Source organism: Nothoprocta perdicaria, unplaced genomic scaffold (assembly GCF_003342845.1).
Source record: "Nothoprocta perdicaria isolate Ctin4 unplaced genomic scaffold, notPer1 scaffold_6, whole genome shotgun sequence".
NCBI lineage: Eukaryota > Metazoa > Chordata > Aves > Tinamiformes > Tinamidae > Nothoprocta > Nothoprocta perdicaria.
In genome coordinates, this window is record NW_020455865.1 from 5039307 (window position 1) to 5053115 (window position 13809).

Consider the following 13809-nt stretch of genomic DNA (forward strand, 5'->3'; position numbering starts at 1 on the left):
GAAAAATTTAGCTGATGGCAACACAAGAAGACCGCACCTCCATAAGCCAGCCCTCGACTATGTGCATAAAGCAGCAGCCTCCTCCGCTTCATCTTTATATAAAGTGCATAGGAATATGCACATACAGAGAACTCAAGAAGAGTTCCTTTTTAAACCAACACCCTGTCAAACTGACAAGCCCGATAAAGGAAGAACATCAGGAGGGGGTAAATGCTTCCACCATGCAAAATATATCTCTTTTTAAAAGCTGTTGCATAGGCTCCAAAGAAAATAAGCCTTTACCATACTGCAGCTGTTAAAATAGTCACCCACAACTAGGTTTTCACTGTCCCCCTTCTAAAATGTTTTTTAAAGGCCCAGTAAAACGGCTAGAATAATAGCTCCATGGGACCCAGCACCGTAAGGGAGTTTTAGTCATTTTTAGTCAATAACACTTCTTTTATTCAAGGACTTAAAGGGAAGAAACTCCCTTCCATTGCCATTGCATCAGAAGCCGTAGGACTGCCGGGGAATATCGTCTCTAAGGCGAGGGATGAGTCAGAGCAGTTTTAATGCATCTGCTCCCGAATCCAGTGTTTTTTTCCAGGTCCAAGACGCTCCTGCGCTATTTGCCTTGAAGATCACCATAAGGCAGGCATGCGTACAACCCTGAGTGCATCGCATCCTCCTGCTGCCTGATGGCCCCTATTCAAAGCCGCTAAAATGACAAAAAGCAGCAACATGAGCCAAGCATCACTTCAAGCACTCGATACAACCCTAAGCTACATCTAAAAATACTGTTATTAGGATCTTTTAGCAACCCCATTCGTTACTTGATTAGAAATTCTTAAAGAACTTGAAGCAATGTATTCGTATCCCTTAGAGAGGCAGAGGACATTGTGCTCATGTTACTCATAAAAATACATACTTACATTCCCCCCCAAAATGTAACAAGCCTCACATAGCTCTAAGTGTGAAAGAAGAAAGCTATTGTGTCTCGTATATGATCAAATCATGTTGCTTGTGTTTGGAACAGGCAGACAATTGTTTATAACAGACAGCACCAATTATTATCTCAGTTCAGTAAAATCGCCAACAAAACGGTAGATATCTAAGATGCATTTAAGAGTGAGCTGCAAATTTTCAAGGATATTAAGGGAAGTTGTCCTGCTGAAGTACTAGCTGGTAAAAGAACAACAGAAGACTAACAGAAGGACATTTCCAGCATCCCAAAAGGATCAGCAGTAACGCTCTTCTAATGAATTGCTGAGTCAGTTTACAAAATAGAGACATTATTATAAATTAATTTTGCCAATTTTAAATTTGAGCAACTTCCTATGGTTTCAGGTTTTCAAGGTCTGAATTCTTTAGTACATATGTCCTAACTTTTTCTCAGAGACTCCAAACCCTGTATCAAAAGTGAAATGAGATTCTCAGATGGCCCACAATTTCTACAGCTTCAAATTGCAAAATCCCTAGTACTTACAAAATGCATTTGACAAAAACAAATAAATAGATAGCAAATATAATTCTAACTTGCAAGAGATTCTGTTTTTTTTCTAAAATGAGAACTGACTTCTAGAACCTATGAGAACTGACTTCTAGAACCTATAAGTCAATTTTTACGTCTTGGGGGCTATCGAAGTAGTTCACAGCTAGTTCATCCATAAATTAAACACAAATTTAATTTAACTCCCTCCACCCTCTTCTCCACACTACCTATATTCTGTATTCACCAGTGAGCCACAGATTTTTGTTCACCTCCATCTTTAATAGCTGCAGAAAACAAACACACACACAATCTGCATCACCCTAAGGTTAAAAATCAAACTTAGCATTAAACATATTTTTAGAATAAACTATTTTCAGAATAATTCACCACTGGTAGAAAAGTATTACAGTAATTGACACACAAAATGTTGTTGTAACACTGATAAAGAATAAATCCCTTACGTAAGAAAGCCATTCTGAAACTATTAAGTACTTCATTTTAGGCAACTCAGACATACAATTTCCACCTCAAACAGCAGAACACGAGTAATGTAGAAATGACAGAACACGGGCAGTTTCCCCAGTTTTTATTTAATAAAATGGATTATTAGCTTCCATCCACATGATGGATAAGGAATGCASAATTTCTGCAATTTTAGGAACTCTGCTCTTCCCTCACAAAGTTATTATACATGTGAACTTTTTAAAATAGCTTATCTATCTTTCTCAAATTAAGTACATTGCCTCTTGGAGCAAAGATACATTCAACAGAAGTGACAGTCACACATTTTGGTCAAATACCTTTACCAATCTCTGTAGCTTTAAGATGTTGCTGCAACATATATGTAAACCRAGTTATAAAAACTAGACATTACATACAAAAATAAAGTTTTGCCAGTAAGTTTCTGAGATTGATTTTTGTTTTAAGACTTCATAAGGCCCTGAGGTATTTCCACTTTCATGAACAGAAACACACTGAGCAAAATTTCATTCCAAAAGAGTCTCTAGATTCTGAAGCCTAACAGAGAAAGAAATTGTAATTCTGTATTTAATCCATCTTCCACATGTTTAAATATATGAAGGAAAAAATCTTCTATTTTCCATAATTTACTGTACAAAACATTATACTAGTCTAAAAATAAAGGATAACTTGCAATTATTTTCCACAAAGAGTTAYTGATATTCTGCCAACATTAAAACTTGATGAAATAAATGCCAACATATTGACTGAACATACTCTCACCTTCTCTCTAAATACACATAACTTTGTCTTGTCCCTCTGTATAAACAAGAAGCCAGGTCTGAAAGTGCCAACACCCGGGGAGGAAGAAACTTGAACTGATTTATGACCTCCAAAAGGAAGGTTGCAGAGAGCCCTTCGGTAAYGGAATTTCCTTCTGATGAAGACATTTCTGGCCAGACAGGGACAGGAAAGAAAAGGAAAAAAAAAAAAAAAAAAGAATGCATCTTAGAAATAGCATTAGCAATTTCAAACAATATGAAATTATGCTAGAAATCCCTATACCGATCAACATGGAAACAGTAAAATGTAAGTGTAAAGATTTTTTTCATTACTAAATATTTTTCTGAGATCTCTGTAGAACGCAGTGTTACATAAAGGCTACAAAAAGCAGCTGAAAATGCCWACTTCGTTTTACCCCTAGCCAGAATGGAGAGCACGAAAACAAGCATCATTTTCTGACGAAAATAAGCTGTTACAGAAATGACTCAGCAGAATCTTTCTCCATCTTTGTCTCCTCTCACTGCAAYCAGCTCACACTGAGAAAATTACACAAGAGGCAGAAAGAAAGGAGATGTAGGAGAAGTAGGATACAATAATTGCCATCAAGATTAAGTGAACTCACAGCCAAAAAGTCATTAAAAAAAAGGTTACATCACAGTCACAGGTCTGGACTGTCAGGTATGCTGCAAGCAGTACTGGCCTCATTACTGAAATGGGGCACACGCCAAAGAGAAAAAAAAAAAAAAAAAAAAAAAAAAAAAAAAAAAAAAAAAAAGCAAAGCTTGGAAGATTTTTAAAAATTGCTTTACCTCCAAGAACTGCTTGAAACGCATTAAGGAGCCCATTTGTCCAGAGCTGGTAATTGCTTCAATCCTGCAAAAAAGATCAGCATGTTCCAAAAGGTACTTAGAAACTCAGGTTTAATTTATACGGGTGGGTGGGAGGGATGGCAGAGCCTGGGGAAGGCAGAAGAGACACTTAAAAGCAAATGCAATAAGAAAGAAAAAGATCATTCACTCTCCTCACAACAGATATCATACCTTGGGAAATAGTCTTCTCGGATAAGCAACATCATTTTCCAAAACTGGACCTGATACTGCTTCATGAGGGCGTTGCCACACACCTACGGTAGAGAAATCCACACACACCAGATGCAGAATGGCTCCCAGAGCAGCAAGACAACTTCAACAGACCTGCTCAATGGCAACCACCTAGGTTTTAAAATGCCTGGATAAAATTAAAAACACACCTATTCCCACCATAAAGCAAGCAAAGCCTGTAAATTACAATATTATTAATGCAGTGGCCTTATCTTTTTATTGACTCCACAAAGCTCACTTACACCAATTTTACCTTACTTTTCCTCTCAACTCCAGCCTCCATTCAAAAACAAGTCTTCCTTAACACCATTTGCTAGCACATACTGTGGTTGTTTCCCCATCTTGACCACTGCAGTCTCCATACAGTGTACAACATACAGGAACATTTACAGGTTCAAGTTAGACTACCTCAGATTTCATTTCCCCATATGTATTTCCTCCTGTCACCTTGTTTACTTGTGCCCACTTTTCAGTGCTCTGCAGCTGCTAAGCAGGCTCATGTTAGGACATCATTTACCTCCAGAAAATCAAACAGAAGTGTAGCTGTCACATCTGCCAGAGGCTCCATGTTCAACATCTGAGCAAGCCACCGCCATCCATGGTTCAAACCATGAGGATGGGTCTATAAAGGAACAAAAATCCACCTGTCACTTGTTTTGTAAGTTGCAAAAGGCTACTATCAAAACAGAAAAAATCCTTTTTTTTTTTCTTTCATGAAGTTATTTCACAATAGCCTTACATAAAACTTGATTATTATGAAAAATATAAAGGAAGTAAAGGTCTACAYGACACACCTGCAAGCTTTTGCATTGCTTTTTTGGTAATGGTAACATTCACTGCCCTGTGGGCATGCTGTCAGCGGGTTTAAGTTTACCACACTTCACCTGCAAATCATGTTTACAATGCATTTAAAAGTAAAGAAGTTACACAATTACATACCCCTTGTCTGTTTCCATAAGGCCACCGCAGTTGAATGATAGCAGCATAAAGACGAATCATTCCTGACATCCGTTTAAGGAAGTTATCCTGCTGTTCTATCTTGGAATCCTTAACTTGATATCCAAGCATCCTAAGCATTAAAGAAATGTGCCAGTATTAGTAAAGCAAAACATATTCACTCATGTCCCTAAAGTTCTCAACTTACATTGTCAGTCATACTGCACATAAGAATTCTCCAGAACCATGCAAGAATTATTGCAAAGGTTGCTCACTCTGGYTCATACATTCCACTATTTTATATCATACCAGAATCTTCAGATTCTGTACTGGGCACTTCAACTTGAATCAAGCTGTTTCTATGGGTATGGATTGTTCTTTGACAGGGATAAGGAAGAGAAAATAAAAGAGCATCCATTACCCCTAAAACCACTTCCAGCTGAAGGACACAGGGGAGCTGCACTCTTGTGAGTAAATCTCCAGTCTATGCCAGCATGCCACTGTGCCTAAGTAATTAAAGATGGGGAAAAGTGGAGTTCACTCAGGAGAACACAGTCTTTGCCCTTGCAGAGTTCATGTGAAAGGACCCTCTTAAGAAAGTTACCTCTGATAATCTTCCAAGGAAGTCCCATCTTTGAATGCTGGGTAAAATGGCACAGAGTAGGGGCACTTTTTGTGTAGATGGGCTAAAATGAGGTCTCCGACTTGAGGGTGTATTTCCCAGATTCCTGAAGCCACCACAGCAATGGGGAAAGCTGCCTCATGGTGAGAAGCTACTTCTTCTTCTCCTTGATTCTGGAGAAAAGGGGAGGGAAAAGTCAGTCTTTATCCCTTCAAACCATTTCTCAGAGAAATTTTTTWAAATTTCCTATTTAGCCTCTAGTAGAAGCTCCATGATTATATAGCCACCAACTGAAAGGCTAATAAAGCCTGTCAAGGGGAAGGATGTCAATAAATGTCTGCTCAGGCACAACTACAGGCACAAAGTATGAGACTCCACAGATCTTTTTGTTCCAGTTATTTTCAAATGTTTACAAACCAACCCCTTTTTGATTCTGTGAGCTAATTTTTGCATATATTTTTGTCAATGCAAGAACATGGCCCAAGTAAGTTTTAAACAGTCCAAAGGCAGCAAAAAATAATAGAAAGAAATAGTGTCACCTTCAAGAAAACAGTTCAAACAACGACAATTTCTTTTTTGGGAGGTGCTAACTTACACATCAGGGACTGAAGCTTTCTTGTTGGAGCACAGCCATGTTTTTCCTCCCCAATTCTGCCAATAACTACCAGTTTTGTACTAACAGTAGAAACCTAACTATTTAAGAATATGTATCATATAACCCTGGCATTTAGAATAGCTCTGCTTTAGAAAAGTTGAAGCAGGGCAGAGGGAGAGAAAAGCTGAAAGAGGGTCATAGAAGAGAAAAAATGTTCTGTCATTTCTTTATCCAAAAAACATTTTCTCTAATCAATATGAGCATTATTAATACCTGCAAACTAAATTCCTAGTGATTTTGCTCTTAGCAGTAAGAGACAGGACAATACCATCACCCCAATAAAGAGAGTAATTACTCACCACAAATTTCTCTGCAAGTTTGTAATGAACAAAATCCAGACCCTGTGGATGCTGAGTCACGGATACAGTTCGCCCTCCACTCTGAACAGACTTTCCAGARAGCAGGTTATTGATCTTGTCAAATATCTCTCTCAGTTGAGAGCCTGTGAATACATCAAAAACGCAGAGAGACAGAAAATTAGGAAACAGCTGCCAAGCCTTAGGCAGACCACATCAGCTTCATAAAAGCTAGACCAACATCCCGAAGGGCAGGGCACCCAGAGAGCTTCTTTGCTGCATCTCATCAAAGAAACTAAATCAYGACGAAGCAAGATGCCTCCAAGGGAGGCACCAGACCTTCAAACCATAAGCAAACATTATGCTGCAAAGGCTTGAATTGCAGGTATACTAGAGTATAGGGTTGCAGGCATAATACAGAAATACTGGCTACATTGGTCCTGCTAAACTGATTACAGGAAACTGCAYCTCAAATGGATTCAATTCTTGGCGTTTTCCTGACCTGCTATACTAGAGATCTGGCTCACAGGGATGGTAGCTGCTTTCTGCAAATCCATTTTAATCTTCTTCACCTGCAGAAGAACATACAATGCTGTTGAAAACTTTATAGACAAGAGTCCTCACCAAGAGGTGGACTTTCACAAGGACAATACATGCCTTTGTGGGCCAAATTCTGAAAAGAAAAATGCAGCCCTAAATCCTGCTTGATCTTTAGAGGAATTAAACTTACACAAAATAAACCACAAAGTCTATTCCTCATGGAACTGAGGTCTAGATGTTCACTCTGGAATAGCTAACTGTTAATTTAACATTTTTTTGTACTTTGAAGACCTGCAACATAACGAGTACAAAACCCTCTTGGAGACAAGCAGAGGCCAGGTTCTTGCAAATCTGTTTACACCTAATTTTTAAGTCTCCAAAAGGATAAAAGGAGACAGGTAAATTAGTTTTGCCTCAAGGAAAATCTACTGCATCTTCAAATATGTGATGAGCTAGGAGAATAAGACTGGATGTGCAGTATCTAACAGGTTTTGTTTTAGTTGCATTCTGAATAAATGTTCAAGCCTTCAATGAATGCTGATTATTCTGCTGTGGAATGTATGATAAATTAATCTAAGAAACACTAAGATAAGAAACAATAAGACAATGCCTGTTCAGAACCCACTGTTTAACACTCTTCTGTCAACACAAAGGCTTCAATAAACCAAACTGTCAAAAAGAAATCCCACAAAGGATGAATTATGAATGAAAAAAAGGGAAACAAAGTAGTTCTGAAAAGTATTTCGCTAAAGGTAGCACACACCATTGTTTTTCAAGACTCTATAGCAGCCCAATCAGATCACTCGTCTTCTACAGTTTTAAATCCCCTAAACAGAATACAATTGTGCTCAACAGCACCTTTTGGAAAGTATGCTCACCCTCTTAAAGAATTTTTTTTGACAGTTGAAGCATTTCTACTTGATTATTATTTTGACAGTTTGAGAGAGCAGACTATTAACAAAAGTTTGTAAGTCAGAAATGTCACCCTTCTGTTTTTAATGAAAGCTGTGCTGCTTCCACAAGTTATATTTACCACTCTTAACAGCATTTCCATTTATTCATACCTCATGGTTGTCCTTGCAGTTGCTGATTGTGCTGAAGGAAGCGATGCACTGGTCAGCAGCATCCTGAAGCTGCTGATACCACTGCATGGTACTTTCGTCTGCTTTAACTTGAAGTCCTAGTATTGAAAAAGAAATGCCAGAACATTAAGAAAGTCCCAGAACCCTAGAAAGCCTAAAAGAAAGTTTCAAAGAAGCAACAGCTACAAGCATATTTTTTTCCCCCCTCCAGAATTCAGTTTAGAAAATTGTGGTTATAAACTAATTATATCTTTGTAAGCTATACAGAAGTCCCTGTTTTTCAGCCTACAGCTTATATACATAGGATTTCTGGACTTAAATTATGACCAAAAAAGAAGCTATTTCAGTGATCTGTCCCTGTATGTTGTGGTACCACAGAGATCGATCTACATTTGTCAGAAGCCACATTCTACCACGCTGCATACTGCCTAGGAAGAACAGCTTTTGTTCCAGTTAACAGTCATTTATGCTGCACCAGTTTCCTTGATGAAGTTTGCTGCCAGCAGTCCCATACCCATTTTGCTGCCTCTGCTAAAAACGTGGGCTACCAGAAGCTATGTCATCACAACAATAATATTCTTGAGTAGTAGTTGGCCTAACAGCAAAACAGTGTGTAAATAAGGAGGGAATGGAAAAGAAAGAGGGAGACCTTCACCTACCTTCCTTCTGCTGCTTTTCCCCTGATTGCTGTGCAGGGACAGGAGCCTGGATCGTCATCTGCTCCTTTTTCAGTAACTCTTTCTGCTTCTCTCTCTGCTCCTCTTCATCTTTCCTCTTTTTTTCTTCCACAGCTGCAGCAATTTCTTGCTGCATGCTAGATATCAACCCTCGCATTTCCTGCAGTGCTCGTTCAGTATTGGCCACATCTGCTTGAGTAGGGAAGCCTCTCTGTCACGAAACAGAAAAGGCAACATAAAAACCTTTAGCCCTATCCATAGACCAAGAGTAAAAGCAAAGAGCTTTCAAAGCATTAGCCTTTAGGGAGTCCAGGAACCAACTATACATTTTATCATCTTTGGCGAAAAGGTCTTTTTCTCATTTATTTATATACAAAGAAAATGATAATTGGGTCTTAGTCCACAGCTAATCCTTGTAAGATGACAAAAATGGGTAGCAGCCTTTAACATACATAATGGAACCTCAGTGCAAATTCCAGACTGCCTCCTCTGCAGGGAGACAGCTGCGACTCACTGGGATAGATGATTAACCTTATTAGAGTTTCTTAATTTTTAAGTGCTGTGTTCCATTTTTACACAGAGAAGAATTGTCAAGGAAACCCAATTACTGGGAAAAGCTTCCAAGTATAGCAGTGTCACAGCACTCAGTACTTCTCTTGAACAATTTAAAACCACCTTAATTCCATGGCTGTCTCCAAACAGAACTCTACAGCATCAATAGTTTACATTATTTTAATATTCATTTTTCCTCCTGTAGAAATCCTTATGTATTTTTATAAGCCATTTTAAAGGGAACTACTAGAGCGTAGTGGAAAAGAACTCTCCTTTGAAGTTAGCTGCTTTACAGGAAGCACATCTGAAAACTCCTTATGTAACAGCCTCATAACAAGATACCTTTGAAGACAACTCCAAGAAACTTTAAGGAGCAACAACAACCAAAGCTAAAAACAGCCCTCACCTCACTAGTAGTGCGGATGAGTCCTGACACCAGCCCACAGATCTGGTTGCCACGATTACTGTACACAGAAAAATCGATCCTTGGCAGGTCCTTGTGTTTATAATTGGGGTCAATCTGCTGGTTCAGCTGCAGCAGCTCCTCCTGGATGGAATAAAGGCGACGCAGCCTCTCCTGGCCTTCCTCCTTACGCAGCCGCTCCAGCTCCTCCTGACGCTGCCTCTGCTGCTCTGCCTCGCGCAGCTTCAGGTTTAACACCTGGGAAGAGAAAGACACAACAGGAACAAAAGATTTTATTAACTGCAGTTTTATAGATCTTTCCTACTTCCATGAAGAAAAACTGCATATAGAAAGAAAATATATAATAATCTTTTCACTAGTCCTGGTTTGAATTCCCAGTATAGAAGTACTAGAGAGCCTGCAACAGTATAAATGGCAAATTTTGCAGCCTGTAGCATCCATGGAGCCACAGAGCAGAGGAAAAGCAGACGCAGAGGAAATCTTGGACTATCTGACAGCCTAGAAGCCAGGATAACACAAAACACATAGTAACTCTCAAAGAAAATAGACAAAGTTGTAGGGAAATTCATGAGGACATCAGAATACTGCATTTACAAAAGACAGAAAAGAGTCTATCGTTACAGAAATAATGAAGGAAAACTAATCTCTAAAGTAAACTAATCTCTAAAGAACAAAGCCTTATGCTGTGACCATCTTGACTGGTCACATACTGAGAGGAAAGCCCTAGTTTCAAGGGCAAACTTTGAACATAACTGTTACTGCAAAGATAAAAGCTCCACTGTTGTGTTCCTACAACGCACGTGCCATAAATGTATTTCCACAGTGATGCAGGAGGTGTCTAGGAGAGCACCACAAAATACATCTCGCTCCAGGGATGTCAGATACACAGAAGTATAAATTAGTCTTTCCCGTTCCCATTAAGCACTTGCCCCATTCTTAAAAGTCTCAGACCTTTGCTCTGTGTCGATGTTCTTCTTTCAACTTCTCTTGCTGTCCCTGAGCTTCCTTGGAGCTAACATACACACAAAAACAGCAAATGATTACTCGAGACATGCAGAAAACAAAATGCAGATATATGCAAGCTACTTTTAAGATAAACTAAAGGAATGTTAAGTGTCAGATAAATACAGACTTCCTCTAAGCACTGAGACCTCAGAATTAGCCAGAGATCTACTCTGAAAGACTACCAGCAACAGGATAGGTAATAGCAGAAAAGCAGCAGATGAAATTTTTGAGCTCAGTGACTAGGATACATGATCAGGCCCAGGAATCAACTCATTTTGATTAATCTCTAAAAAAGAGAGTCATAAAATATTTTGAGGCTACCACATCTTAGAGCTAATCTCACCTCTTCTCCATTACTTCCCGCAGATCCTGGAATTCCTGATGTTGCTTCAGCTCCTTCAGTTCGTCAAAGCGCTTCAGCTGTTCRCTCGCCAGGTCGTACACTGCCCTCACCATCTGCTCTTGCTGCTCCTGACGTTGCCTTAGCTCCTCCTGTAGATTGCAGAAGTACCAGAAATGACRATATAATAAACACTAGAATTTGCACAGAAGGAAATACAAATTAAATAGCCTTAAGTGTGCCACCACAGCCCATCTGTGATTGTCCTAAGCTACAGAGAGCAAACAACTATCCTGCTATTTCYACCAGAGCATTGCTACACTTTCATTCTATACCTTTCCTATGATTCATACAGGAATCTCTCAYTCCTTCTTACCTTTCCTTTCAACCTGTGCATCTCTTCGTACATCCGAATATAGCCTTCAACTTCTGTAACTTTGGACGGCGGAATATTGGGAAAGCTTTCCCGATCTGCATCCACCAGACCGAGATCTTCGTTTCCCTGCACAGTCAGYGTAAGAGCAAAATCAGGGACTGAATATAACTCCAGACTCACAAGGGAAAACAGGTAAATCAAGTCACTTAAACTGCACAAAGGAGTCAACCACTGTACAACTCTTCAAGAGTAGTTATATATGCAATTAGGGAAGTCTCCAAAATTTCAGCATCCTCAAAGAGGCACCAAAAACCTACGGGGCATTCACAAAGGCAACTGTAACCCTGACAGACCAGACTTCACGTCTTCCCCGTAACCTCAGTGAGGGTGTTAGGCTGAGGGAAGCCAGGAGAGGTTTCTGCTTTGCATTTATTGCTTGGGAAGAACCTCTCTATCCTATCCATGCTTTGTTGCTTCATTAAGATGTTAATCTCACAAGATTTTTAAGTTTAAACAGGGTCAAAAGGATGCAAAATTTCACTGTTTAGGTTCAACACAACTGTTACTGAATTAAAATATCATTTAATACATAGCAAAATGCATAGTTTCCTTTTCACCTGCTGYATTAACCTCTACGTTCACAAACCAACAGCTCACTGCCCGTTTTCCTTCCATTTTACTGTATAAAGGAGAGCTATAACGGCCCTACATCACTGAAAGGCTCCAGAGAAGAGGCAGGAGGRAAGCCAAGGGGCACTCAGGGACYTTCCCAACAGGCCTGATCCTACCCYGGGGCCTTATTCTCCCGTACGGACGAGGCCCATGGCAACAAGCCACATAGCTGTGCAAAACGGGCAAGTTTTTATTAGTTGCAATGAAAAGTCGTTCACTTTGGGCCTAGTGTGAGACAGTCCTACAGCACGATCCTGACATGTTCGGCTTTGTTGCCTGCTGGCCAAGCGAGGCGCTTGAGCCGAGCCCATTTCCCCACAGGGTGAAGGGCCGGCAGCCCTCAGCAGCCGCCCGGGGCCGCCGCTACCTTCAGGCCGCTCGCGGGCGGCGAGGGGCCGCGCTGGCCGGCGGGGGAGGCGGCCGCCTCGGGCGCCGGGGACAGGCCCGCTCGCGGCGCCGGCTCCTTGGGCGTCGAGCTCCTGGAAGACGCCGCCTCCTGCGCCGGCTGCCCGAGCACCTTGTCCAGGACCCATCCGGAGTAGGAGGAGAGCACGAGGGGCGCCATGCAGCCTTCCAGCACGTCCTGGGGGCGAGACGGGGGGATGAGCGGCCTCCGCCGCGCGGCTCGGCGGGGCCGRCGGGGCAGCGCCGCCGCGCGCGCTCACCTCGTCGTGCAGCCAGTGGCGGCAGTAGCTGAGCTGGCCCTTGCTGGAGGTGCGCAGGGCGGCCAGGGTCTCCCAGCGCAGCCGCCGCGGCTCCATGGCGGCTCCCGCCCCGCCGGCGGGATCCCCTTCCCGCCGCCCTTCCCCTTCCGGGCCGCCGCGGCCGCTTCCCGCCCCTGGCGGCGGCGCCAGGCCCCGCCCCGAGCGCTAGGCCGCGGGTTCGAGGCCGCCCTGGGGCCGCTCGCGAGGGSCCGCGGGTTCGGGGCTGCCCCGGGGCCGCTGGCGCAGGGAGAAGCTGCCGAAACGCCGGGCGGATTCCCCGGCCTCCCCAGCGCCCTTTTGATTTCTCGGCTTGTCCCAAGATCTCCCAAGAAAGGGCAAACCCCACTCTGTTACACCAGGGACAGGTCGTTATCACTCAATGCGCCATAGCACCTTTATTTAATGATAAAGTGTTCCACACCCGCACACAAAGTAACAGAACTCTCAAATAATGATTAATGTAGAAAATCCTTATGGCAAAGACTGCTCCGCAACTGCATCACACATAACTAGGATATGGAAGAGATGAAAATAAAACCAGTCATGTTTATTCTTCTGCCTCTAGGAAGAATGGTGAAGGAACAGGGCGCTGCAGAGCCCAGGGGCTTTAAGGAGACATCGCATGAGTGTCCTGGTTTCCAGTAAAAGGTGGGATCTGCTTCAGCAAAGAAATCGAGCAGAAATAAAGCTGCTCTTAAATTGCCTTAAGCCCAGGCCAGCAATTCACGCAAGCTCTTAGCTCCCAGGGCATCGGCTGCRACCCCAATTCAACTCCCACTGAGATTAAACCAGAGTCTTTCCTCTGAATTCAGAGAGTATTGGCTCCGTTCCGGGCGTAATCAGGATCAGGGAAATTGGTTTGGATGGAATAAAGCAAGTTAGAAGCTTTAATGTGCATGGAGATCACAGTGGAGACAAAAGTTGAGGATTAGAGCATACAAAATCAAGTGCAAATAACATTCATTGCTGCTAGTATAAAACCGTTTACAAATAGGGTGGTTGTCAGGAGATAATTTTTTGTAAGTGTAGAGCCCAGGCACTTAAGTTATTTTCATCTTCACAGTTCTGGTGGGTGGACCCTCTCCCGCCATCCATTATATCAATGTACAATAGTA

The 13809-nt window shown here is 41.8% G+C and overlaps 1 protein-coding gene across 1 annotated transcript; it reads right to left on the bottom strand.

Annotated features, from left to right (window-relative positions):
• Window positions 1-2042: 2042 nt before the first annotated feature.
• GLE1 (GLE1, RNA export mediator) lies at window positions 2043-12760 on the bottom strand. The gene is made up of 16 exons (XM_026049455.1): window positions 12656-12760; window positions 12358-12573; window positions 11319-11444; window positions 10946-11094; window positions 10549-10609; window positions 9580-9834; window positions 8604-8832; window positions 7927-8042; window positions 6825-6894; window positions 6326-6468; window positions 5354-5544; window positions 4753-4882; window positions 4331-4435; window positions 3754-3836; window positions 3523-3586; window positions 2043-2882 (listed from the first exon to the last, which is right to left on the bottom strand). Exons 1-16 carry the CDS (start codon window positions 12749-12751, stop codon window positions 2814-2816), a joined length of 2103 nt encoding a protein of 700 aa, XP_025905240.1. The 5' UTR covers window positions 12752-12760; the 3' UTR covers window positions 2043-2813.
• Between the last annotated feature and the right edge of the window lie 1049 nt (window positions 12761-13809).